General features: G+C 40.8%; 1 protein-coding gene across 1 annotated transcript in view; it reads left to right on the top strand.

Moving 5' to 3' along the window:
* Positions 1 to 27,716, top strand: part of LOC140187910 (syntaxin-1B-like) — a 202,026-nt gene that overhangs the window by 105,553 nt on the left and 68,757 nt on the right. The window contains exon 4 of the mRNA XM_072243763.1: positions 14,809 to 14,917. Coding sequence (XP_072099864.1) covers positions 14,809 to 14,917 — 109 coding nt within the window. The remainder of the gene's footprint in view (positions 1 to 14,808; positions 14,918 to 27,716) is intronic.

Here is a 27,716-nt window from a genome sequence, read left to right as displayed (position 1 = left end):
GCAGACACATTAAGGACATTTAAGAAAGTCTTAGGCACATGGATGATAGGAAAATGGAGGGTTATGCAGGGGAAAGGGGTAGATTGATCTTAGTTGGTTAAAAGATTGGCACAGTATCATCAGCTGAAGGGTCTATACTGTGTTATGTTCCACGTTCGTGGACCATGCAGAAATCTGATGACAGTGGGGAAGGAGCTGTTGAGTTGAGTGTGGGCTCACTCACACTAATTGGGCTTACAATTGTCCCAGACATGAACATGAAAGTGAGACTTTTCTCAAGCCAGTGGATTGAGCTGGACTGTATCCCAGGAACCAGAGGTGACAGAGCAATGACAGATCCTTCTGGGACCTGGCGCAGCTGAAGCTCTATGTGCTCTGTATCCTGATTTTCATTTACACTTGAAGCGCAGCTGAATAGTCTTTTGGCAAAATGAGAGGTCAACAAATAATGCTTCAACATCCCCGCAGTCGAGAAAACATTGGTACATCATTGAATGAGTTCCATACTGATGATTTTGTTTTATTCTGTTTGAGTGACTGGTAATAAACTTAGAGGAGCATTTGTCCTATATAATTCAGTATTTTGCAGGTAATGATTTTGTCATTCTCCTGACTGCGCTGTCCTTCAATAACAGATGGTCTTACTTCAGTGCATTGGGTCTTCAGCTGCGCACAGTCACAGCAGACGTCAAAGCTGCAGGTTGCACCGCACACAATGCAGATCCATGCAGCGACTGTGTAATAATACTGCAGCCAAATTGCCTTACAGAACTCAGAGATTCAAGGCGCAGAACAAATCAATCTTATCATTGCTGTAAATATCCAGATAGGTTTTATGATGATTAAATTGTTGGAACGGGGATTTCAGCACTTTTCAACCTACTTAAGACTCAGCCACATGGACTGGTACCTGATCTGTTCATGTTTCAGGGTGGGGTAGACAAATATGTGTGTCAAACTGAAGAAGGCAGCAAGAATGTAAGAGGTAGAAAATACAGTAGGCCATTTAGCTCGTCATGCCTGCTTTTAATAAAATCATCACTGGTCTTTGATCTTGTCACCATTTTTCTGTACCAATCCCATACACTTCAATTTCCTTAATGTCAATTAATCTCTATGTATTCAATTTACACAGCAAATGAGCCTCAAAGCTTTGGTAGTAAATTCCAAAAGTTCTTTATTCTCTAAGTGAGGATATTTCTGGTTCCAGATATTCTGGCCATATCATTCCTTTATCTGCCCCGTCAAGCCTTTAATGATATTGAGTTTCTCAAAATTAGAGCTTGTTTAATTATGTGTGAGTGGATACCTCATATTTTTGGATCTCCAACTATTTCTTCTTGCATCAATTAATTTTAGTCTGTCTTGGCTGTTGATAAGCACCTTGCTTCCATTGTATTGAGTGGTTTTGAATTCTGCAAACTTGGATGAAGTTCTCTGGTATAGCCTTTCTATGTGCTTAAGCTGTGATCATTGGAATGAGGCAGAAACACCCATTGAGTGAGTTTCATAAACAGAGAGCTGAAGGAACATGCTTTCTCCTGACCAACTTCAGCTTCAGGAAGAATGATTTGTTTAATAGAAGTGATAACAAGCTCTAATGTGATAAGTATCACTTATTATCTTTGGTTATGTGTATCAAAATTCTATTGAATAGATATAACATTTTCATTTTTGAGCAATAATTCAATTAAATGTATTTCAATTTTGCACAATAGAATTACAGGAAAACAATAAAATAAAGTAGAATTAATATACAAGGTTCTCGTCTTCCTGGGACATCCATTATAATTGGATGTTCTGTACCAAGTAAAATGGAAATAGCCCCCACCATGGTACAGGCTGACCACCTCGACTCCAGCAATCAGTAATCCAAATCCACCACTGGTTCGGACATAGCGTTTGCCAGCCAGTTTCCTGGTGTCACCACATCAACCCATCACCACTGTTTTGGTAGCACCATTAGAAGAATCAGCTATTGGCATGGCCTTTAAAAGAAGCACATCATTCCCCTGTGTTACTCTACATGTATTTTCATAGTCATTTAGCTCTTCGTGCCTATTTTCAATAAAATCATCACTGATCATTCACCTCATCATCATTTTCCTGTACTGAGCCCATACACTTCAATTCCCTTAATGTCAATTGTCTATCAATCTCTATCTTCAATTTGCACAACAACTAAGTCTCCCCAAAGCTTTGGTAGTAAATTCCAATGGTTCTTTAATTTCTAAGTGAGGATATTTCTTCTTATTCCACCTGGATATCTCTGTAGTTTGAGACTGCAGACCTTGGTTCCAGATACTCTGGCCGTATCATCTCTTAATCTACCCTGTCAAGACCTGAACCAATAGTGATTGTTTCAACATGATCACATTTCAGAATTCTACACTCTGGAGAGCATGGGCCCAGTTTGCTTAATCTCTTCCTATAGGACAAACCCCCAACGCAGGAATAAAGCAGGTGAACCTTTGTTGCACTCTCTACTGCAGTATAATCATTCTTTGGGTAGGGAGACTAGACCTGTTCACAATATTCTGTAAGTATTTTCACCAGGGTTTTATGTAATTGCAGTGTGATTTCTTTACTCGTGTCTAAATCCTCTTGCAGTAAAAGACCAATGTACGATGGCTGAACAAAGCCCTTACTGTTCCTTCACATTAACTGAGTGATTTGTTTTCTGTGAGGCCTAGCTCTGAAACCAACATCTTCTATCTCTTGTCATTTATAGAATGTCTCTTTTTCTACCTAAGTGTATGACCTTATATCTTTACAGATTATATTCCATCTCCAATGTCCCCATTCATTTATTTACCACATCTGAAACCTCGCTGCCATATCCTTGTAACCTACATTGCCATTTAAATTTTGTAGCATCTGCAAAACTTGGATATTTTGCACTTGGTCACCATCCAAATCATTGACAGTAAACAGCTGAAGCCCCAGGACTATTCCCTGTAGCATCCCCACCCATCCACAGTCTCTCAGCCTACAAATAAACTATTCTTCCTTGTTTAGCAATTCTTAATTCCCACGAATATATTAACCCCAACCCCATGAGCTTTAATTTCGTTTCTTCACATCTTAGTGGCATCTTATGAAAGACCTTCTGAAAGTCCTGATACACCACGTTCTCTCAATTACCCGTATCAGTTCTAATATCCTTATCAGTTCCTGTCCAAGACCAGAAGAAGCTGCAGAAGATTGTGAACACTGCCCAACACATCACACAAACCAACCTTCCATCCTTGGACTCACTTTACACAGCATGCTGTCGGAGCAGTGCTGCCAGGATAATCAAGGACATGACCCACCCAACCAACACACTTTTCATCCCTCTTCCCTCCGGGAGAAGGCTCAGGAGCTTGAAGACTCATACGGCGAGATTTGAGAACAGCTTCTTTCTAACTGTGATAAGACTGCTGAACAGATACCGACCCGGATCTGGGCCATACCCTCCAAATATCCGGATCTGCCTCTCGTTTTTTTTTGCACTACCTTACTTTCCCTTTTCTATTTTCTATTTATGATTTATAATTTAAATTTGTAATATTTACTATCGATTTGTACTCCAGGGAGCACGAAGAGCAGAATCAAATATTGCTGTGATGATTGTACGCTCTAGTATCAATAGTTTGGCAACAATAAGGTATAAAGTATATTTCAACCTCGGGAAATGATCAGATTTGTCAAATGTGATTTCCCTGTCATAAATCTATGTTGATTTTTGCTCAATCCTATAAGTATCATGTTACCATTTCCTTCATTATAGTTTCTAACATTTCCTTTATAATTGAGATCAGTCCAACTGGTCTTCAGCTCCTGCTTTTCTTTTCCCCTTCTTCTTAAGTAATGGGGCTGCATTTGCTTCCTTCCTATCCGTCAGAACCATTTTATTATCTGTAGAAGGTAACACCCAGTGTACCTGCTACCTCTATGGCCAAATCCTTTCAAATCCTTGTGATGCAGTCATTTGATCCAAGGATTCATTGACTTTTGGTCCCTTTGAGCATATTTAAATTAATGCTATTTTCATTCAGTTTTAAACCATTGTTCTCCACTATTTGCAGGCGGCATTCTATCTCTTCTTCCAAGAAGGCAGACACAAAATGACTGTTTAATTTCTCAGTTATTATTTCCTAGTTTCCAATACAGTTCTCCTGTCTCGATCTGGAAAGAGTCCACTAACTTTTAATGGTCTTTGCCTTATTAGATTATGAGGACACGTAGTCCTCTCTTTATTGTCATTTAGTAATGCATGCATTAAGAAATGATACAATGTTCCTCCAGAATGATATCACAGAAACACAAGACAAACCAAGACTAAAAAAACTGACAAAAACCACATAATTATAACATATAGTTACAACAGTGCAAAGCAATACTGTAATTTGATAAGAACAGACCATGGGCACAGTAAAAAAAGTCTCAAAGTCTCTCGAAAGTCCCATCTTCTACGCAGACGGTAGAAGGGAGAAACTCTCCCTGCCATGAGCTTCCAGCGCCGCAAACTTGCCGATACATATCCATAATAGGTTTTGGAGTCTATTCTTATCACTAGCTAGTTATTCCTTTATTTTTTCAAGTGACTGTCTACCTTTCTTTGAGCCAGTGATTTTGAATGAAATAGCACAGTAGCTTGTAACTTAATGATAAAGTTTCTCAAAGTTGGAACTTAGTTAATTATGAGTGGATAGCATGTTTGGATCTCAAACTGTTTCATCTTGCATCAATTAATCTTAGTCTGTCTTGGCTGTTAATAAGCACCTTGCTTCCATTGTGTTGAGTGGTTTTGAATTCTGCAAACTTGGATGAAGTTCTCTAGTAAAGCCTTTCTGTGTGCTTAAGCTGTGATCATTGGACTGAGGCAGAAACAGCCACCCAGTGAGTTTCATAAACAGAGAGCTGAAGGAACACGCTTTCTCCTGACCAAGTTAAACTTCAAGAAGGATGATTTTTTTAATAAAAGCAATAGCAAGCTCTAATGTGATAAGTATCACTTATTATCTTTGGCTATGTGTTTCAAAATGTTATTAAATAGATAGAACATTTTCATTTTTATGAGTAATGATTCAATTGAATGTATTTCAATTTTGCATAATATGATTACAGGAAAACAATGAAATAAAGTAGAATTAATATACAAGGTTCTTGTCTTCCTGGGACATCCATTATAATCGGATGTTCTGTACCAAGTAAAATGGAAATTGCCTCCACCTTTGTAGTAAAAGAATCTGTTCTTTAAAAGGTGACGACTGATCAAATTCCGCTTTAAATTGACCATGATGTTAAGACAAAAGCTGTGAAGACTACGAAATTTGGTGTGTAGCCATACCTGGCTCCCATCCAACCAAGCTACTGCTATTGATGCTGAGTGACCAGTATTACTTATTATGCCTACCAATTTCATAACTCCAGGCATATTATTTAAAGCCCATTTAACATAGTAGATATGCACATTCATGAATTTCAAACATGAGGTGAAAGATACTTTACAATGGAGGTTGCTACTTTTATGTTACATTCTTCAAGGATTGAGATTAGGTTTTGAAACTGTCAGAGCTGCATTCTGAAAATTAAAAACAATTTTCATTCTCTGTCTGCTTCCACAGCCAGAACCAGTATGATAGAACAACGTCTGACAAAGTGGTTGCCCCTTGACAACATTATTCCTGACTCAAATTAATTCTCAGTGAATAATTGGATTTTTTTTTCAATGGCAGCCCACACTTAAGAATTCACATTTATAATGAAATACTATCAGTAATGTTCTGGATGATACAGCATTCCTCCTCAGTGATTTATTGGATCTCGCCTTTAAATTTCATCAAGACATTGCGATCATTCATGATGCTGTAAAAATGGGCAAATGGAGATAAATAGCTTTATAATTAAAAACTCCATCAGTTGCCAAATGGATCTGCTCCCTGTTTCAGTTATATCCACACTAGCTCCAGTGGTCATGGAAGCTGTTGCTCAGGAACTTCCCACATTTCTTAACCTGATTCATTTCTTTTAGCTCTCCTTGCTTTAGCTTTTCTTCAGGTTTTGCACTCTCCTTCTGTGGTTCCACTTCTGCTTTCAGATCCTCTGACTTTTCCTTGCTCTAATCATGGTATTCTCCGTTGACCCAGCTCTGTCAATGCCTATTTCACCTTTTCTCAATCACTAGTGTCCCTTCGCTGCAAGTTGGTGTCAGGCATTCTGAGGACTGTTTCAGCCCACCATCCAAATGTGGTGTCTGCATTCTACGTTTTTCAGAAACCTCTTCTTACTACCAAAGTTCCAACCCGTTGCTGCAGTAGGATGGAGTGTACCAATGATGCTTCAAAATACCCTCCCTCTACAGGGCTGCTACTGTTAGAAATGCACTCCATGTGCTTCCTACTCATTTGGTAGATCCCAGCTGCATTCTCTGTGTTTGGAAATGTTCTTGGGCAAGCCCTGTTCCTGCTGCACTCCCAATGTTACTTGTATCCAACAGTTCCCTGCACAGTACCTTGCTGATCCCTCCAGCTATTTCATGAAGCCTCTTCAATCCTTCATTAAACTAATTGTGATTATACATTGGGGGATGATCATGGAAATTGCCCCTTTATTTTATGCTAAAAAGCATTCGGATACACCTACAAAGCAGTTCCATCTTAACTACTTCACTTTCGTCAGTTTTAGGTTGAATTGTCAAATATTGGAATGAATTCTCCATTGAAGCATTGTCATGCATCATACATCATCAATAAATGCTGTGAGCCAAAAGCACAGGTAATGTCTTGTTAATAATGTGTTCCAAAATATATTGTCTCCTCAAAACAAATTGCCCAAGGGAGTTCCTCTGGTATCTCCTCAGTCACAAAGTTATTAAAGAACAATTAATGCCATTTAAAACCTCTGCTGTGTGCACTTCCAAATACTAATTTTCCAAATGGGTGTAATTAAATTCAAAAAGTTCAGCTAGTTCTTGTTTTTCCATCCATATTTGAGGTACGTGTGTTCAGTTGAAGGGATGAAAGAACAAAGACCAAGAGGCCTATGTCACCAAAATAAATTTCTGTTTGCTGGTCCTGAAGCCCACTGTGTCTGTTGTGAAAGAACCAATAATGATAGGAAAATTGGTAGGCTTGCTCAAGGATCCTGAGGAATGAGGTTTACCATAAAAAGATCTGTTCAAGCATCTAGCACAAAATCTGTGCTGGAAATTATTAGATCTGTGTTAAAAATGAAGGAGGTTACTTCTCTGTAAAACGTTAGGACAATTAGGGCAAGTTCCACCAATAGGGTAAACCTTTAACACACTTGGCTGGAACCATTAGAACCAACAGTGTAAGGGCAGGAATAGGCTATTCACACACTTCCATCAAACAATGAGAATGGCTGATCTGAATTTTAATCCTCCCTCCCGCAAGCTATCCTCAAATCTGATTGCATATCAGGCTTTGTAAGCTGTTCTTAACTGACATAAAAATCCTTTGCAGATGTAAGGACCTATCATGTTGAGATATGAGGAATTCAAACTAAATGTGGGTGCTTAATTCAAGGACTCTGTAAATGTAGCAAGCCTAAAAGCAGTCATGCACATGATACAATCCTTAAAGGGAGAGTAATATCCTTGAAATTTTACACATATTACACAAGTGTTACACTTTATTCTTTGGAATGTAGATGATTGAGAAGAGATTTGATAGAGGTAAACAAAATTATGAGGAGTGTTGATAGTGGAAAAAGCCTGCTTGGATTTACCCTGAATTTGGGTGGGACTACAACTAGAGGTCATGGGTTATGGATGAAAGCTAAAAAGTTTTAAGGGAACACGAAGGGAATCTTCTTCACTCAGAGGGCCGTGAGAGTGTGAAAAACGAGCTGCCAGCACAAGTGGTGCATGCAAGCTTGATTTCAACATTTAAAAGACGCTTGGATAGGTACATGGATAGTAGGAGTATGGAGGACTATTGTCCTGATGCAGGTCGATGGGAATAGGCAGTTTAGATGGTTTGGCACTGACTAGATTGTCCGAAGAGCCTGCTTCTGTGCTGTAGTTTCCTTTGACTCTATAAACATCTACAATCCTCTTGTGTGTACAGTGTTGTATCCACAACTGATTGGTATATAGAATTCCAAAGATCTTAAATCATTTGAGAGGAAATCCCTTCTTATTTAAATCATAAGTGGTCAACTGAGATACACTACCCCAACGAGTGAAACATCCTCATCACATCTATCCCAGCACTTCCCCTGCAAAAATATGACTTTCATGACTTTACCTCTCATTCCAGTAAACTCCAGAGAGTACATGCCCATTCTGCATAATATTCCCTCATACGATCCTCACGAAGGGAACTAACCTCCACTTCCAAGAAGGTACACCAAACAGGAGAACAAAACACTACGTGGTAGTCCAGATATGCACTCACTCAAAACCAGGGAAAAAAGTGATTTGGGTTGGGAGCAGGATACGGAATATAGAAGGATGCAAGCAAAACAGCAGAAAAAAAACTAAATGACAATAAGGAAACAAGAAGAATTATCCACTAGTTAATAAAAACACAAGGCAAGATAGAAAAAATGTGCGATGGTTGAGCGATCTAAAGTTGTTGGAGATAATACTATATTGGCACTTTGGGTAAATGTTTAGTGAACAATGGAACCTTGTGTAAGGCATTTTACTATTTAAGACGTGCAGAAAGATGCCGGCATTGTCTATATAAATGCATTAGGTTCGATGGGAAGGAATGGTACAGAAGTAGGGGAGGAGACAGAAATGAATTGAATAGCATTGAGCAATGATTAAGCAAGTTATTAAATACTAACCACAAGGCAAGATGAGCAGGTAGACAGAAGCTTTTATGTTGTATTTTCTTAGAACACAAAAGGAAGCCGTTAAGCCCATTGAGTGATAGAGCAATCCTACTTCATAATCCCCCCCCCCACCTGTTTTCCTCTAACCAATTCTTCCTATAGCGACTTTCCTGTCAATCACCTTTGGATAACGTACAGTGGATAAACTAATGTAACAACCAGCACCTCCTTGGGATGTGGATAGAAAGTTGAACACCCAAGAGAAAGGTATACACTCACAGTGAGAGCTTGCAAGCTCATTGGAGGTCAGGATGAGAGCTGGAAGCAACAGCAATACCTGCTGCACCACCCTGCTGGCAACAGGTGCCCCGGTGCCATGTACAGACAGCTAGCAGCTCAAATAGCGAGGGAGGTTGTGGAAGTATAAAGCACATTTGTAGGAGGCATGAGAATACGATGTTCAACAGTGGACCCAGGTGGTTTAATTTTAACTGGGCCAGTCAAAATGTAGGTCAGGTAAGTCTCGTCTTGCTGAGATGATCGCTTCACCTGTAGACAAATTTACCAGAATGTGGAAGACCTGAAAGTAATATGAAATTATTCCATTCTAATTAGTTCGATATGAATTTTGACATTGACCTGAGTTGGCCCCATCAAGATTGAACTAATGTGTCCCTTTCAAAATAGTGAATTTCCCACCCAGGCAACTAAAGAGTCCTATTTTAAGTCGACCAATTTAATTATGAAATTAGTTCTCACTGGTTCCATCTGAATTTCTTCCATTCAAGTGGAATGAAAGCATCCTAATTTGCATCGGCTGAAACAAGTGCAAAACTGAAAATGGCCTTCAGGGTCAGAGAATGGAAATAAATTTGGAATGATCGTTCATCCTATTGAGCAGAGTGTGCATATAAAGTATGTAAGTTCAATACTCTGAGTTCTTTTTCTTCTGGTGACGTTCTTTGATCCAGCATTTTGCTTTCTGCTTGCCTCAAATTTTCATTTCATTGGAGAGTTGAGCCATTTTTCTTCAGGACCAGATTCCTGTCGTTAGACTGTATCAGCTCCTCCTCCTGCTCTCCCTGGCTGCCACTGGTTCTTCTCTCATGCAGACATCTACTACCTATGAACAGCAGGAGAGCTATTCTCTTTCTCAATAGACAATAGGTGCAGGAGTAGGCCATTCGGCCCTTTGAGCCAGCACCGCCGTTCACTGAGATCATGGCTGATCATCCACAATCAGGATCCAGTTCCTGCCTTATCCCCATAACCTTTGATTCCGCTATCTTTAGGAGCTCTATCCATCTCTTTCTTGAAAGCATCCAGAGACGGCCTTCACAGCCTTCTGGGGCAGAGCATTCCATACATCCACCACTCTCTGGGTGAAAAAGTTTCTCCTCAACTCCGTTCTAAATGGCCTACCCCTTATTCTTAAACCGTGGCCTCTGGTTCTGGATTCACCCATCAGCGGGAACATGCTTCCTGCCTGCAGCGTGCCTGATCCCTTAATAATCTTATATGTTTCAATAAGATCCCCTCTCAGCCTTACAAATTCCAGAGTATACAAGCCCAGTGGCTCCAATCTTTCGACATATGTCAGTCTCGCCATGTCAGTACAGACTGACTTGCACGCGCTTGCGCTTTCTCCTGCTCATTCAGTTCGGTTACTTCTGTTGTGCTTACTTTAGGTTCATTCACACTTGGCTTCCAGTGCTTTTGAACTTGCCTTGTGTTTTAATTATTCTTTCTTGTGCTTTGTATGGCACAGAGGAAGGCCATTCAGCCCAATAGCTACTGGCTGACACCCAAGGGAGGGATCTCATTGGTCCTGTTTCACCTATCTTTATATATTTCTGCTACCATCTTATCACAGGTCCATCTGTTCCCTGTTGAATCATTTTGCCAATCAACATACCAGCAATTCTTTTGGATGGAATATGAAATACAGTCATGAATAGAAAATATATATTAAAAAAAAGGTCTAGTGCTTTCCCATCATACAGTATATGACAAATAAACTCTTCTCAGGCTTCCAGCCGAGCACAGGTATCAATTATAACTGATGTTTCAATGATAAACTCTGCCATCATCATTCCTGAATGAAGATGGCAGTGTTAGTCCTCGAAACGGTGATTATAATCGGCAGCTGCACCCAGCTGGAAGCCCGGGAAAGAATTTATTTGTAGAACATATATACTCTGCATAGATGGTACTGGGAACATGAGTTACGAGGCATTAACACTAACTACTCTTATTCCAGTATTGACAATTGCTCCACTAGGCTCTGTTGTGGAAAAATTGTTCTCCTTATCATAATTTTATTCAGTACTTTATATTCTGTACACTTCCCTCAGCACTAATGCATAGGCTCCTGTGATTCTTAGCCTATAGTGAAGTAATACAGAGTGACATTGAGCAAATGGAAAGCTCTGGAAGGTGTGTCTTGATTATTGAAGGTTCTTAGTTTTCACTTGACTGTATGATTACTGGGTGATGTACACATGATTGAATTTGTCATGCACTGATGTTATATCTGCACATACCACACTACTTTTCCTTTTGAAAGGCAAGAAAGAATGACACCAGCCCAATAACATTTACCTGTTACAAATTTAACAAATTTGTTGGCATTTAAATACTTTAATAACTGTGCTGGTATTGATCCCAGATGCTCATCAGGTATTGTTGTCATGGCACCCAGACGTGGTCTTATTGATAGCTTCACTTCTTGACCCTTTTTCATCAGTTCTGGAGCTCATTTCAGGAGTGTATTCAGTTGGTCAGTCAAGTATAACTGCACAATTTTGGTTCCTTTATTAAGAAAGGATACACTGGCATTTGAGGTAGCCTAAAATGGTTGATTCTTAGAATGAGGGGTTGTCCTAAGACAAGCAGCTACAGAAGTGTTTCTGTAGTCTTGGGAGTTCGGGAGGATGATGGTAGTGATATTGAAACACTTAAGATTGTGACTCGCCATTATGGGGTAGAGATGTCGAAAAGTTCCCTTAAAGTGAGAGAATCTCAAACAAGGGGACATAGTTACAAGATAATGGAGAGGTCTTTTAAAACTAGTTGCTTAGCCAATACCTCTTACAAAGTGGTAAATTTCTGAAACTTTCTGTCTTGGAGAGCTACTGATATTAGATCTTGAGGTAGTTAAAAGAGGAAGTAGATGCACTTTTGAAAGATCAGGGAACTGGCAAAATATCAGTAATGATTGCATTGAGTGATGAGCTAGGCTTGAGGAGTTGAGTGACCTACCCTTATTTTATGATCAGTCTTCAATATTTTCCAAACCTATGGTACTTAAGGGGGTAGTTATATAAGCAACCAATATGAATACCATCTCTGCTCTCTAGTTGAAGTAATACCCTTCACAAAAGTCACTAAGTTCTGGCCGTGTTGATATTTGAGAAGCTTCACTGATCTGTCAGGTTAAGTGTAATTTCTCTGATTCGGTAAAGGATCGTGGTGCAAAATCAACTGGCTGTTCATCTCCATAATGTGACAATACTGCACCAGTGTCATAAGACAAGGTTGTTGCAATGGCTGCATCATAATTAACAAGAACCTTTTCCGATCTCAGAATGTAACTTGTTTCCATGCCTACCTACAGATTTTCCTGTCATTCTGCAACTTGTGTAGAAGTCCTAAGGCTTAAAAAATGGCAGGGCAGCCAAAATAGTTAAAATTCCAAACTTGCATCGACATGCATTTTATCACCAGCTGTTGAAAGCAATGTTGACTTTTCATCAATATAATTTGCTCCAAATAGTAACCTATTCCTTCTTTATAATCAATCCATGACTGAATCGAAGTTGCAGAAAGTTGTAAAATTAGTCAGCTCCATCATGGGTACTAGCCTCCATAGTATCCAAGACATCTTCAAGGAGTGATGCCTCAGGAAGTCGGCGTCCATCATTAAGGACCCCCACCACCCAGGACATGCCATCTTCTCATTGTTACCATCGGGAAGGAAGTACAGAATCCTGAAGGCACATGCTGCAATACAGGAACAACTTTTTTCCCTCTGCCGTCCAATTTCTAACTGGATACTGAACCCATGAACACTACCCCCCTCCCCCCATTTTTTTTTTGTTTCTGATTTTTGCATTAAACTTCACTAATTGATATACATAGTTACTCTAAGTCAGTTTTTTTTCCCTATATCTATCATATGTTCCTTGTACTGCCGCAAGATTAAAAATTTCACGACATATGCAGGTGCTATTAGATTAGATTATGAGGACAGGCAGTCCTCTTTTATTGTCATTTAGTAATGCGTGCATTAAGAAATGATACAATGTTCCTCCAGTATGATATCACAGAAACACAAGACAAACCAAGACTAAAAAATCTGACAAAAACCAGATAATTATAACATATAGTTACAACAGTGCAAAACAATACCATAATTTGATAAAGAACAGACCATAGGCACGGTAAAAAAAATAGTCTCAAAGTTTCTCGAAAGTCCCATCATCTCACGCAGACGGTAGAAGGGAAAAACTCTCCCTGCCATGAACCTCCAGCGCCGCAAACTTGCTGATGCAGCACCCTGGAAGCACCTGACCACAGCCGACTCTTGAGTCCATCCGAAAACTTCGAGCCTCCGACCAGCCCTCCGACGCCGAGCACCATCTCTGCCGAGCGCTTCGACCCCGGCCCCGGCAACAGGCAATAGGCAAAGCCGAGGATTTGGGGCCTTCCCCTCTGGAGATTCTGGATTGCACAGTAGCAGCGGCTGCAAAGCAGACATTTCAGAAGTTTCTCCAGATGTTCCTCCATGCTTCTCACGTCTGTCTCCATCAAATCAGGATTGTGCCCGGTACCTACTAACAAATACGATATCATTTCGAAGCAGCCTCGTGTGCTACATCGCGTCGCCATCTTCTCCTCCCCTCCTATTAAACCTGATTCTGAATTGAACTCAGGAAAGAATCTGAGGTGCTTTTTGTGGTTAAATTGATTTATACTAGATGGAATAATAAGACAGAATAATTTCTGGGTTTCAGTCTCTTTCCCTTCCACTTATTCCATTTGCCCATTAGCCATACACTTCACCCAATGGGTCCCCTCTCTTTACTGTTCCTGCCTTACCCATCTCTCCTATTTGATACTCTACTCCCCCTTCATCTCCCATCATAGCCTATCATCAACAGCCCATTGATCCCTTTGTCTGTCACCTCCCAGCCTTTATCTCTATTTCCAGTCTTCCTTTACTGGTGCTGCACAGGAAGAAAAGATGTTTCATTCAATTAAATAATGGGGAGATTACAAAATCATCTACATCTCTAGGGATTGTAGCAAGTTGAAACTCAAAAGCACAGAAACCAAAGATCAGACGACAGTATTAGCATTGAAGAATCTGCCTCAATGCTGATTTTGGCATTCCAACCAAGCTGATTTTCTTCTGAATAATTTCATATGCAGTTTAACAGACTCTGGCTTGTTACTAGGTTTGAGTCAGAAGAGATGAAAAATATTCACTATTCACTGGGGAGATAAGCACTGCTCCTTCTGCAATCTAGGTGTGTTTGTTAAAAGAAGTTTCCAAGAAGCTGTCTGGGAAGCTTTAGAAATGTGCAATGGTTCAGGGGCAGGTTTGGAATGGATTGCTCAAATTCTAAGGCGACTTCCTTAGAATTCGCAAAAATCACTTTAAACCCCTTGATCACTGTAAAACAATATACAGTATAAACAATGTTGTTAGTAAGAAACAGTGCAAATTTTACAGTATTTCTAATTTGCAAGTAAAACTTAAGTAAACTTGAGCAACATATTCTTTATAAGATGAAAACTGTTAATTCTTATTACAGATTCAAATACAGGGAGTTGTACAAGTAGTATTGTAAATCAACAGGTTTTTCTGGGGTTGGAGAGAAACAAGTTCAATGCAGGATACGTAACAGATGTTCTTCTTCACTGGAAAGCACTAGACAGCACATGCTGTGGCAGTGTTAATCAGGTGCAATCCACAACTACAATTCCAACCTTCTTCCTTTCTGTTTGCAGCACTCTACGCTGTCTCGTAAATTTGTGGAAGTGATGTCGGAGTACAATGGTACACAGACTGACTACAGGGAGCGCTGCAAAGGACGAATCCAACGACAACTGGAAATCAGTAAGTTCATGCTGTTAAAGTCAGAACCGGAAATCCCACACCATTGTGTATGTGCGCGCTGCACTCAACCTGAACTCGTTGCTAAAATGGATCTGAGATCTGCAGAGTTTAAACTTGTGATAGAAAAGCATTGAGAGTCACACCCTAAGCTCTTAATGATCCTCAAGATTCAGTAGAAAACTGAGAAGGTAAGGGCACATTGTGATTTAGATATATCTGTGGTCAGCAACACCCTGATTGAAGTAATATCTTGGTCGTTGGCAACAAACTATCGATTAGATTCAGTTAACCTTTGCAATAAATGAGGAACCTGCTCCTGCTGAGGCGAACTGTTCACTCAAAGGCCGAGTCACTGACTTGCATAATTTCAGCGTGGAGTGGGTGCATGAGTCTGGAAGGACGTTGTACATTGTAGCATTTCTAGTGTTGTGTTCAGCTGCCAGTGATTAATATGGGTAGATGTTCGCTTTTAGTCTTCATACATGTGACCGTGAAGTAGAATATTATTCAATGTTTTTGGATGACAAATCATACACCAGCATAAAATTATAAAGGGAGTATACTTACCAATTTCAGCTTTGTCAAACAGTTATTAAGAGAAAGGAAAGAAAGAAAAAAAAGGCCAATTACAGTTAGACCAGTCTAAATGTACACATGACCATTGGAGCTAATCTCTTCCAAAAGCTGTGTATAACCATTACTCATGGTGCAGAATTCTCATCACCGATCACCAATAGAGCTTCCCATCTTGGAGTCCTTCGTCTCACGAAGAACTCCTTGCAATTGCGTCTTCCCGTCGGATCAAATCCTACAGGCATCTCTCCCAATCTTCTCTTCTCCGCATCTCCTGCCAAAAGATCACGAACCTCGCCACTGTCCATCACAAATCTCTCTCCACCCAGCTCTCTCTAGAACCTTCTCCCGATCCCACTATCCTGCTTGGCTGACATGGCATTCCTGAACGGAACAACATGGCCCCTTGTCCTTAGCCGGAACCAAAATATTCTCACAAACACGAGGAAATCTGCAGATGCTGGAATTTCAAGCAACACACATAAAAGTTGCTGGTGAACGCAGCAGGCCAGGCAGCATCTCTAGGAAGAGGTACAGTTGACGTTTCAGGCCAAGACCCTTCGTCAGGACTAACTGAAAGAAGAGCTAGTAAGAGATTTGAAAGTGGGAGGGGGAGATCCAAAATGATAGGAGAAGACAGGAGGGGGAGGGATGGAGCCAAGAGCTGGACAGTTGATTGGCAAAAGGGAAATGAGAGGATCATGGGACAGAAGGCCCAGGGAGAAGGAAAAGGGGGAGGGGGGAAGCCCAAAGGATGGGCAAGGAGTATAGTGAGAGGGACAGAGGGAGAAAAATGAGAGAGAGAGAAAGAATGTGCGTATATAAATAAATAAATACCGAATGGGGTACGAGGGGGAGGTGGGGCATTAGCGGAAGTTAGAGAAGTCAATGTTCATGCCATCAAGTTGGAGGCTACCCAGACGGAATATAAGGTGTTGTTCCTCCAACCTGAGCGTGGCTTCATCTTTACAGTAGAGGAGGCCATGGATAGACATATCAGAATGGGAATGGGACGTGGAATTAAAATGTGTGGCCACTGGGAGATCCTGCTTTCTCTGGCGGACATTCTACCAGCTGGACACACGGCTTTTACAGAGAACTACTAAAGTGAAATACCTCACAGCATAGCAGTAGAAACCTTAACCAGGGCATTACATTCTCAAATGTTTAACATTGATCATCAATCCCAAGTAATAGCACCCAGTAGGATAAGGCAGGTCAAATAAACTTTTACTGTACAGTAGGATCATTATTAGAAAAGTTAGTGAATAGAGATAATGCGATTTAAAAATGAAACAGTGAGCAACACAGTCAAACCCAAAGGGTGCTGAAACATGGCAGATACAGAGATAAAGCTTTTCAGCCAATTACCACCATTACTCCAATACTTTAAGTCACTCTTTGACTCTTTTGAGTACCCAAACCACCGAGGCAACAAATATACTTTGAGAATCTGCCAGAAGCTCCCAGTTTCCTTCTTGGTTGATTATTTTCCGTTCCTAAAGCAGGACCTCTCAGACTCTGGTTCACAATGCCAAACAGAGCTGCAAAGTCCATAGGTGGCATTTACTTTGCATATCACAATTACACTGGAAAATGTTTTTCCCCCATCCCATTTGACCCCATAGTAACCCTGTGGAGTGCAGGTGAAGGCCTGTCTATCTACTCACTTAACATCCAGCATGTGCAAGTGATGTTACTTGTCTCAAACTCTTGCTGCCTTGCAGTCCACTGAGCATCAAACGCATGTGGCAGAGAGAGGTGGAAAGTGGTCGAGTCGGGAGTGGAGGGAGAGAGGGAAAATTAGAGCAAATGGAGGGATGGGCAAGGGAGATGCAGGGGCAAAGAGTGACGATAGAACCATCTGATCTGCTGGGTCAGAGTGAGAGGATCGAAGGTTGGATGAGGAAGAGAGAGAGGAGGTGGGAGGGAAAAGGTCTATGTACCTGGTGCGCTGTGAAGCAAAAAGACAGGTAAACAGGAGATAATGAGAGGGCATCATGGGGATATCTCCAACTCGTGCTAGATGACTGCAAGCCATTTACAGGTAAGTTAGAGTACTGTAATGCATTGAGTGATAGATTCAGAGAGCAATATAGCACAGATACAGGCCCCTTGACCCAACAAATCCATGCTATCCATAGAGACCACTCAATTAGTCCTAATTTCCTGCATTCAGCACACACCCACCTCTCTGTGTATGTATCCAAGTGCTTCTTAAATGACACTTCCTTACCTCAGCCACTTCCATTGGCATCTCATTCTATCTACTCACCACCCTCGGTATGGAAAAGTTGCCTTCTGGACTTTTTAAATCTTCTACCCTCTTACCCTAAACCTATGCCCCCTAGTTTCAGACTTCCCTATCCTAGAGAAAAGATTGTTACCATTCAACTTACCAATGCCTGTCAAAAATTAAAATACATAGAATACATGAACATTTATAAATCCAAATGCTACTCAGTATGCCCTCTGTTATTGGACTCCCACTGTAGTTTGTAACTAATAGAAATAGCTCGGAAAATGTGTAGCTCAAGTGGTTGATGATTGGGTTGAGTTATTCTTCTATCTTGGCAATCCATTTGCAAACGTTTCGTCACCATACAAGAAGACATAATCAGTGTGCCCTCTAAATGCTTGGCCTTTATATACTTATCAATCAGCCGGTTGGTAGTCATTACAGAAGCTCAATTGTGAAGCAGGGAGGGGGCCTCATCACTGGTTGTGTGGTGAACTCTGTTGTGGTCTGAAATTTTGCCTGCATTGGCTTATAAATGGGATCGACGTCCACAGATCGGCTTACAGAACTGTTTGCAGAAAACCACGCTTCTAGGAATTCCCTTGTGTGCCATGTGTTTGCTTGCGCCTTGACCTTCACTGATGCCCAGTTGAATTTGTGCCCCTCTTGAGCTTCACGGGCAGAGACGAGGGAGAGTTGCTCGCGCCGCTTCACAGCCAGCTGATGTTCATGGATCATTTGTGACTAATGTTCAGGTATCGCTGCAGACACTCGAGCAAGAAAAGTTAAATTGTAACTGCAGTACTGAGGTAGTACTGTACCATCAAAGGTCATCTGCCTGATGGATGTAAAAGATCCAAAGATGATATTAAAAATCTTGGACTTTGTTTTGTAATTCTGAATTATTATTATTTGTATATTAGACTGTCTGATATTTACATTGTAGTAGTTATAATGTTACTTGATTATTGTTTTGTTTTAACTGATTTCTGGGATCTTCTGAAAATGTAGCTATTAAAGTAAAATGATATTGGAAAATGGTTGAAAAGTTCTTCATCTTTCCAGTATGTCTATGCATAAAATCAATGCATAATTTTGAATTTATACTGTTACCATATTTATTTGAATTAATTTGAAAAATGAGTCTGGGTTTACTTCAGTGCTACCAATTAATATTTATGCACTCTGTGAGCTCCCAGTTTAACTGACCTTCTTTGCAGACCATCGAGCTTGAGGTTTTCACAATCTTTCCTCGTATCTCATTCATTCACACTTGGGATTTGTGGTATGGCACGTCTAGTGCTCCCATGCCCTCACACTGCAATCGTACCAGTGATTTATAATTTCCTGAAATAAAAATAGCTTCTCCCTGTTTTTCAGTTTGGTAGGTCCCTGTTAAACACACAGACTGATTGTTTAACGAGCTCCCAGCGCTGAATTGTAGAAATTACAGTTGCGCAGAGAGGCCATTTAGTGCATTGTGTTTGCACGGCCTGAGAACATTAAAATGACACAAACACCAATTTCCAGCCCTTTGAGTAATCTTGTCAGCTGTGACACATCAACTGCTCATTCAAATACTCATTTAAATGTACTTAGGATTCCTTCTGTAATACACACTACACTCTCCACTTGAGGAAACCAGTTCTCACTGTTTCAACATTTCTGATGTTTATTAAATCTCTACCAAATGATTCCTCTCTCCAATCTCTCCTCTACCCCTTCTGCTCAAAGAAAAACAAATCAGCCCAGGCCAGCCCTTCCTTATAAATGAACCTCCATGCCTAGTGAAATGTGGTGGCCTTTATATAGTGACCAACATTTGGAAACAGCTTTAAAAAAGAACAAATGGACTTAAGGTCTAACACTTAGCTGCTTCCTTTATTTCATTTTTATCCACATTTTCTACTGTCCCTGCCTTTCTACTCATTGCCACCATCGTTTTTCCTCATCCTCCTTTCAAACTTCTCTCCTTCCACACTGCAAGGTGTAAAATTAGATTGTTTTTTGGGCTCGTAGATTTGCACTAAGCTGCTGACTGGCTAACGAAAAGGTGCTGTATGGTCCTGATGAAGGATCTCAGCCCAAAACTTTGACTGTTCATTCCTCTCCATATATCTTGCCTGACCTGCTGAGATTTTCCAGCAGCTTGTATGTGTTCTTCAAGATTTCCAGCATCTCAGTTAATTCAACTTCTTTATGTGCTCGCCACTGTCTTTTACAGTTCAAGGTTGTACACAGGGCTCATATGTCTAAAACTAAATTATCGCAGTTCTATCCTGATATTAGTCCCTGTTGCGACAAGTGTAAAGGAGGCGAGGCTTCCCTTATTCATATGTACTGGGCTTGTCCTAGCTTGGAGAAATTCTGGAGAGATGTCTTTTTAACTTATCCCATATACTTAATTGCTATTTGGAATCTAACCCTCTGATTGCTCTTTTTGGCACCTTGGGAGAAGTTGACACGCATCTGAGTCCAACTAAACATTGTACATTCTCCTTTGCCTCTCTTTTGGCCAGACGTGCAGTCCTTCTTAAGTGGAGAGATGTTGCCCCATCCACTCATGCTCAATGGCTGAGAGACATTATGTCCTGCTGAGACCTTGAAAAGATTCATTATTCACTTAATTCAGACATAAAGTTCCAAAAGGTGTGGGGACCTTTTCTTGAATATTTTCATAATTCCTGTTTAGATTAAGGGTTTAGATTTAGATTTAGATTATGAAGACACGCAGTCCTCTTTTATTGTCATTTAGTAATTCATGCATTAAGAAATGATACAATATTTCCTCCGGTGTGATATCACAAAACACAGGACAGACCAAGACTGAAAAAACTAACAAAACCACATAATTATAACATATAGTTACAACAGTGCAAAACCATAACTTGTTGAAGAACAGTCCATGGCACAGTAAAAAGTTCAAAGTCTCTCAAATGTCCCACATCTCACGCAGACGGAGAGGGAAGAAAACTCTCCCTGCCATGCCCAACCACAGTGCGACTCAGAGTCGTCCAAAAACTTCGAGCTGTGATCAGTCCTCCGACCCCGAGTACTGAGCACCATCTCTATCTGAACGATTCAACCTCAATCTTGGTTGCCAGCAGCAGGCAAAGCCGGGGATCTTGGGGCCTTCCCTCCAGAAGATTCTCGATTGCCCCGTAACAGCGGCAGCGAACCTGCGTTTCAGAAATTTCTCCAGATGTTCCTCTGTGCTTTCACATCTGTCTCCATCAAATCAGAATTATCCACAGCCCCTATTTCACAGATATGGTATCATTTTCACCGGAGGGCTGCACGCACGCGGCGCGCCTCTCTCCCGTCCTTCTGATCAACTTTTCTATATATCGTAAGGTTGGCTTGGAGTTGGGTAGTGGGGGGGGGGGGCGGTAACTAACTTTACACGATTCTACTATGGGTGCTTTTCCTTAACTGTTATGAAATGTACATTTGATAAGTTTGTTTTGCACTGTATAAACCTCATTAAAACTTTTTTTGTTGTTGCATTGTAGAAACTTATAAAAAAAAAATTAATAAAAAAAAAGATTTCCAGCATCTGCAAAATCTCTTGTGTTTAAGATGTAAAAGTAACTAGAATTGCTTACGGGTCCAATCAGACAGGAAAACATAGCCTAGTTTATATTGATTATATATAATCATTTATATTAATTGCCTGGCTCACTCTAGCTCAGACAAGTTTATTTTCACTTCTGTCTCCCACTTTCTTTCCCTGCCCTCTTCCCTCACTCCTATCTTTCTTTTGCGCTCTTTCCCTCACTTCATCCTTCCCCCAAGGTTATTAACTAACTAACTAACGTCACCCACCAACATGGACAGGCAGTTTGTTGCCAGCTGAACAGTTCACACGGAGTTTTGATGAATAGATTTCCTGCCACTGTCTGTAAGGAGATTGTCAGCGCGAAGAGCCGGAAGGATCTGTTCCACGTTCTATCTCAATAAATAAACAAACCAGACATTTTAATAGTGACATATGTTAGCATTATTAACAAATTATCCAGGTATCTGTTAGCTGTTGTAGCAGTGAAGGTAGACCTGCATGCAGGTTCCATAAATCTACATTCAATTCAACACTTTAAACTGTATTCCACAATCCAATATTTATAAAGATAGCTGTAATACCCCTTGCACTCTCCTTGTCTGTTACCTGTACTTTCTCCTCCTTTTTCACTAATGCATTAATTGAAGTTTACATTTGTCTCCAATTTCTCTTTATTCCTTTAAATTTTTTTCTACAATATGCTCCTACTGTGTTTCTACAGTATGTTCATCAAGCAGCTTATTACCCAAATTCATCAACCACCCCTCTCCTCATCTACCGTATCAGCAGATATTATTCATGACATTTTTTTCCTCTGTTAGTATTTCCCTGGTCTTCAGAAATAATACATCGCCCCTCCATATTTGTAAACTAAGAAGGGAGGTTGGAAATGAGCTAATAAACTCCTTCAACTTTCTCAAATTTATGTCCATCCTTCCCAACCCTTCCTTGAATTCCTCTAGTCGGGTTTTTTGGCAATGTCAAAGCTTCTGATGGTGTCCTGTATGACTGTAACAAATACCTGTAATCTGTTTCTCCTTGTCCTTCCAAGCCTTAACCAAACAGACCTTGTACATTTCTTCTCCACTGTTCTCTAGCCTGGAGGAATAACCTTATCTTGTTTCATTCTTATCTATCTAGCAAGACTCAGCCAATTGCCTGGCTACTTCTGCAGTCTGATCTCTTCCCAAAACATACCACCACCGCTCACCCAAGAATCCTGTCCTACTTATCCTAGTATTTCCTGTGCAACACCTGAAATATGTTGATCACAGCCAGCTCCACCATGTCAGCAGATCTCTTGATCTCTCTGCTGTCTCTTTTTTTACAATCTGAGATTCAGTCCTAGATGACAAGAAATTTTCTTTTCCTAAATGTGGAAATACTGACTCATTGTCTTTCTCTCTGCCGTGATATTGTTTCCCTAAAGAATCCTTACAGCCCTACAATTCAGTTCAGATCTCTCCACCAACTACAAATGTAAAGGGAGTCACAACCGCCTTCAGATGCTGGAATATAAATGCAAGTTTGGAGTCCAAATGTAAATGCTCCATTACTGGCAACCAAACCTTCACTTGCAATGCAAGAAAGCTCCCTCCACTCCTCTACCTCTTATTTTCCCTTCAAAATATACCCCACTGGCCAGACATATGGTCGTGGGATATGGCTGGATGTGAGATCTGGTTGGAATGTGGGTGACATTTATTGCCATGTGCAGCTGCCTTTAAAATTGAGTAACTTACCAGGTCATTTCAGAGGACTATTGAGAATCATATTGAGGATCTGGAGTCCTGATCAGGTTTCAATTGTAGATTTCCTCCTCAGGATGAGAGTAATTAATTAAATGGGTTTATGGCATGCTTATTCAGATGGCTGCATTGTTTCTAAATTAAGATTATTAATTGAATTTAAGGCCCACAGCTGCTGTGGTGGAATTTGAACTCAGTTCTCTGCCTTTGAATGGACAGGCCAGTAATTTAATTGTTGCATTGGTGCCATGATGGCTGGATGGATAGATTGGTTTAGTCTATGCTATGTCCATTTTAGAAATTACAACTTTTTTCCCTCCACTAAGTTCCCTCAGAAGATACTTGGGAGGTGATGACAACTGTTGGAATTTTAAAATGTCAATAAAGGTGTCTGTATAGTTTCCCTAACACGGGGGTTCCCAACCTGGGATCCATGCTTAATGTTATTGGCCATGGCATAAAAAAGGTTGGGGACCCCTCCCCTCCTCCTCAAATACATTTTTCTTAGCATTACACTATTGTTCTAGTGTTGAAAGGAAAGAATGACTAGAGTAGATCTTAAAACTCATTTTCAGACTTGTTGAAGGATCTCAGCCTGAAAGGTTGACTGTTTATTCCTCTCCATAATGCTGCCTGTCATGCTGAATTCCTCCAGCATTTTGTGTGTGTTGCTTCCTAGAGAAGAACTATGGGAGAGGAATAGGAAAGAGGAAGGTCATGAACTGTACGTTTGCACTTAACCATGACATCTTAGCTTCCTTCATCCTGAACCTAACTGAATTAGAAGTAAGCTTCATGTGTGCCCAGGATAATGTGGAGCTGTTGAATTACATAATATTTTGATATTGGCTAAAGCTCAAAAACAAATCTCAGGAAGTGCCCAACATGTAAAATATTCTGTTGGCAGGTGCGTTAAGACTACATGCATAAGTCAAGGTGGAGAGTGGGATCATTCTGCATTTATTAAGCCCAGAGCCAGCAAATATACAGTATAATTATAGCTGGTTTAAAAACCACATCTGGTTCAACAATGCTTCCATCCTTCCCTCTGCTGAGTATGATGAAGTGCAAATCCCTTTGAGTTAAGTTTTTTTTGAACGAGCAGAAAAAGGCAGCAGCTTTGCAGATGTAACATTGTTACACACTTTGTTTGCTTAGGGGTATTTAAGAGAGCTATCAAGAGGTTAATTTTCATGGTGAACAGTTATGAGATGTGGTGCTGAGATGCAAAGATGTAATGTCTGCCAATGACTACTGCATCAGGTCTTGTGGAATTTGAGATAGTGCACTTTCCAATTCCCTTCTCAGCTCAATCCCATCAATCATTCCCAAGAAAAAACCACTAACCACAAATTGGCAGTAGTTTTCCTTCAGTAACTTGGAGTTATTGCTTATATATTCCAAAGTTAATAGTTGGCTTTCAAACATCCGTGGTTATATCAAAGCTTGTCAAGGAAGAAACAGAATTACTAAAGGGTGTAGAGCAAAAGTTATAAGCTTTCAACATGAAATATGATGTATTTTGCTATTCTAAGCACTGTTAGAATTCACAGTTAATAGGGAAAATAAATGGCGTGGTCTTTCACTCTATTAGCAAATTTGGCAATCAGCAAAGCTATGGGAAAATCATATCAAAGCAAAATAACTTTAATCTAACACACTCAAAATGCTGGAGGAACTCAGCAGGTCAGGTAGTATCTATAGAAATGAATAAACAGTCAACATTTTGGTCCAAGACCTTTCTTCAGGACTGAGAAGGAAGAGGAAGAGTCCAGAATAAAAAGGTGGGGAGGAGGGGATGGAAGGGAGGGCAGCAGGAAGGTGATAGGTGAAGTCAGGTGGGTGGGAAGGGGCTGGAGAAGGATTCTGATAGGATAGGAGAGTGGACCAGTGGAGAAAGAGGACGAAGAGGGGGCTTGGGGGAAGCGATAGGTAGGTGAGAAGTACTAAAAGGCCAGAGTGGGGAATAGAAGAAGAGGGGAGAGGAGAGATTTTTTTTAAACCTGGAAGGAAAAATCGTCAGGTTGAAAGCTACCCAGACAGAATATAAAGTGTAGCTCCGCCACCCTGAGGGTGGCCTCATCTTGGCACAAGAAGTCATGGACTGACATATGGGAATGGGAATTAAAATGCTTGGCCACCAGGAAGTTCCGCTTTTGGCGGAGGCGCAGAGGTGTAACTTTAATGTAAGTGCAGTAATCAGAGATGAGGCTGTATGTTTACTGAGTGCCGTCTTAGATGAACGAATTAAAATGACCTATACAGCCTTCCTCATCTTGTAGTTTTAGAGATGTGAAAAGTTATTGGGATCAGATGTCTGTAAATAGCACTTTGAATCCCAGGTGATGGATGGAGAATGTGAGCGTAAGGGGGTTTGATGACTGTATGTCTGTCAGTCTGTATAACTGGGTCATTTTTAAATGTATTGGTTCCTTGATGTTTTCACAGGAGTCAAAATGTGAACACTAACAGCAGAGAACTAGTCAGGAATCCTTTTGTGCAGCGAGTCTATTTTCCATCCGTTTCCCATGTAAAAACACAAGGCAGTCAGAGATGCAAGGCCTGTTCCTTTTCGAAGGTGTGTGAGCTTTTCCTTCCCGTCTTTGGAAGTATCTGCCTTGAAAGACAACATCTCGCAGTAATGAAATTTCTATTCCCCTGGTTACACCAGTACCGGCATGAAAGGACTGAGGGACTTGCTGATAGAGGCAATGATGCATCATTAGGGCCTATTTCCCATATATCTGAAGTTCTCTATTTCAAACTTGGTTCTGTGGTGTTCTCTCTAAGTGGGCTGGATGGGAAAGAGTTTGTCAGTTGTGTTCAGGAAAGTTTCGTTAATCAATATATAGATGTTCCAACTAGAGAGTGTAATGCTGGATCTCCTAATAGGGAATGAGACAAGGTAGGTGACAAAAGCTTGTGAGAGGGAACACTTTGCACCTAGTGACCGTAATGCCATTGGTTTCAAGATAATTGTGCAACAGAATAGGTCTGGTCCTCGGGTTGAGTTTCTAAATTGGAGAAAAGGCAAATTTTGTTGGTATCAGAAAGGATCTGGCAAGTGTGGATTAGAATGCATTGTTTTCTGGCAAAGGCATACGTGGTAAAAGGGAGGCATCCAGAAGTGACATTTTCAGAGTGCAGAGTTCGTACGTTCCTGTCAGAATAAAAGTAAAGGATAACAGGTTTGTGGAACCCTGGTTTTCGAGAGATATTGAGGCCTGGTTAAGGAAAAGAATGAGGTGCATAGCAGGTATAGGCAGGCAGGAAAAAAATAGGTACCCGAGGAGTATAAGAAATGCAAAAGAACATTTAAGGAAATCATGAGGGCTAAAAGAAGACATGAAGTTGCGCTAGCAGGCAAGGTGAAAGAGAAGCCCAAGGGCTTCTACAAGTGCAGTACATCAAGAGCAAAAGGACAGCAAGGGACAAAATTGGTTATCTGGATGATCAGAGTGGTTATGAAAGAGATTGAAGAGATCTTAAATGAATTTTTGCATTTACTGGGGAGACGGACACAGAGCCTATAGAAGTGAGGCAAAGCAGCAGGAAGGTCATGAACCCTATACAGATTGTAGAGGAGGAGGTGATTACTGTCTTGAGGAAAATTAGGGTAGGTAAGTCCCCAAGACCTGACAGGGTGTTCCTTCGGACCCTGTGGGAGGCTAATGCAGAAATTGCCAGGCCAGAGATATTTAAAGCATCGTTAGCCACCAGTGAGGTGCTGGAGGATAGGGGGATAGCTAATGTTGTTCCGCTGCTTAAGAAAGCCACTAAGAATCAACTAGGAAGTTATAGGCTGGTGAGCCTAACATCAGTGGTGGGAAAGTTATTGGAAGGTATTCTAAGGGACTGGATATATAATTAATTGGATATACAGGGACTGATTAGGGATAGTCAACATAGCTTTGTGCATAGTAGCTAATGTCTAACCCAGGGGTAGACAACCTTAAGCACAAATGATTTTCTAGCATGCATTATTCATTAATTTGAGGCAAACCATAACTAGATGTATTTAAATGGATAATTCCCATATTTCAAGTTTTTTATGGCATTTATCTGGCTCACCGTCCACTCATTAATACACAATCCGGCCCACAGAGGCAAAAAAGGTTAGCGACCCAAAGAGTTTTTCAAGGAAGTTACCAGAAAAGTTGATGAAGGAAAGGCGGTAACTACATGGGCTTTGCTGAACACCTACGCTCTGTCCGCTAGAGAAAGCAGGATCTCCCAGTGGCCACACATTTTAATTCCACATCCCATTCTGACATGTCTATCCACGGCCTCCTCTACTGTAAAGATGAAGCCACACTCAGGTTGGAGGAACAACACCTTATATTCCGTCTGGGTAGCCTCCAACCTGATGGCATGAACATCGACTTCTCTAACTTCCGCTAATGCCCCACCTCCCCCTCGTACGCCATCTGTTACTTATTTTTATACACACATTCTTTCTCTCACTCTCCTTTTTCTCCCTCTGTCCCTCTGAATATACCCCTTGCCCATCCTCTGGGTTCCGCCTCCCCATCCTTGTCTTTCTTCCCGGACCTTCTGTCCCATGATCCTCTCGTATCCCTTTTGCCTATCACCTGTCCAGCTCTTGGCTCCATTCCTCCCCCTCCTGTCTTCTCCTATCATTTTGGATCTCCCCCTCCCCCTCCAACTTTCAAATCCCTT

The sequence above is a fragment of the Mobula birostris genome, chromosome 25, assembly GCF_030028105.1.
Source record: "Mobula birostris isolate sMobBir1 chromosome 25, sMobBir1.hap1, whole genome shotgun sequence".
Lineage (NCBI taxonomy): Eukaryota > Metazoa > Chordata > Chondrichthyes > Myliobatiformes > Myliobatidae > Mobula > Mobula birostris.
This window is presented reverse-complemented; position numbering and strand designations above follow the sequence as displayed.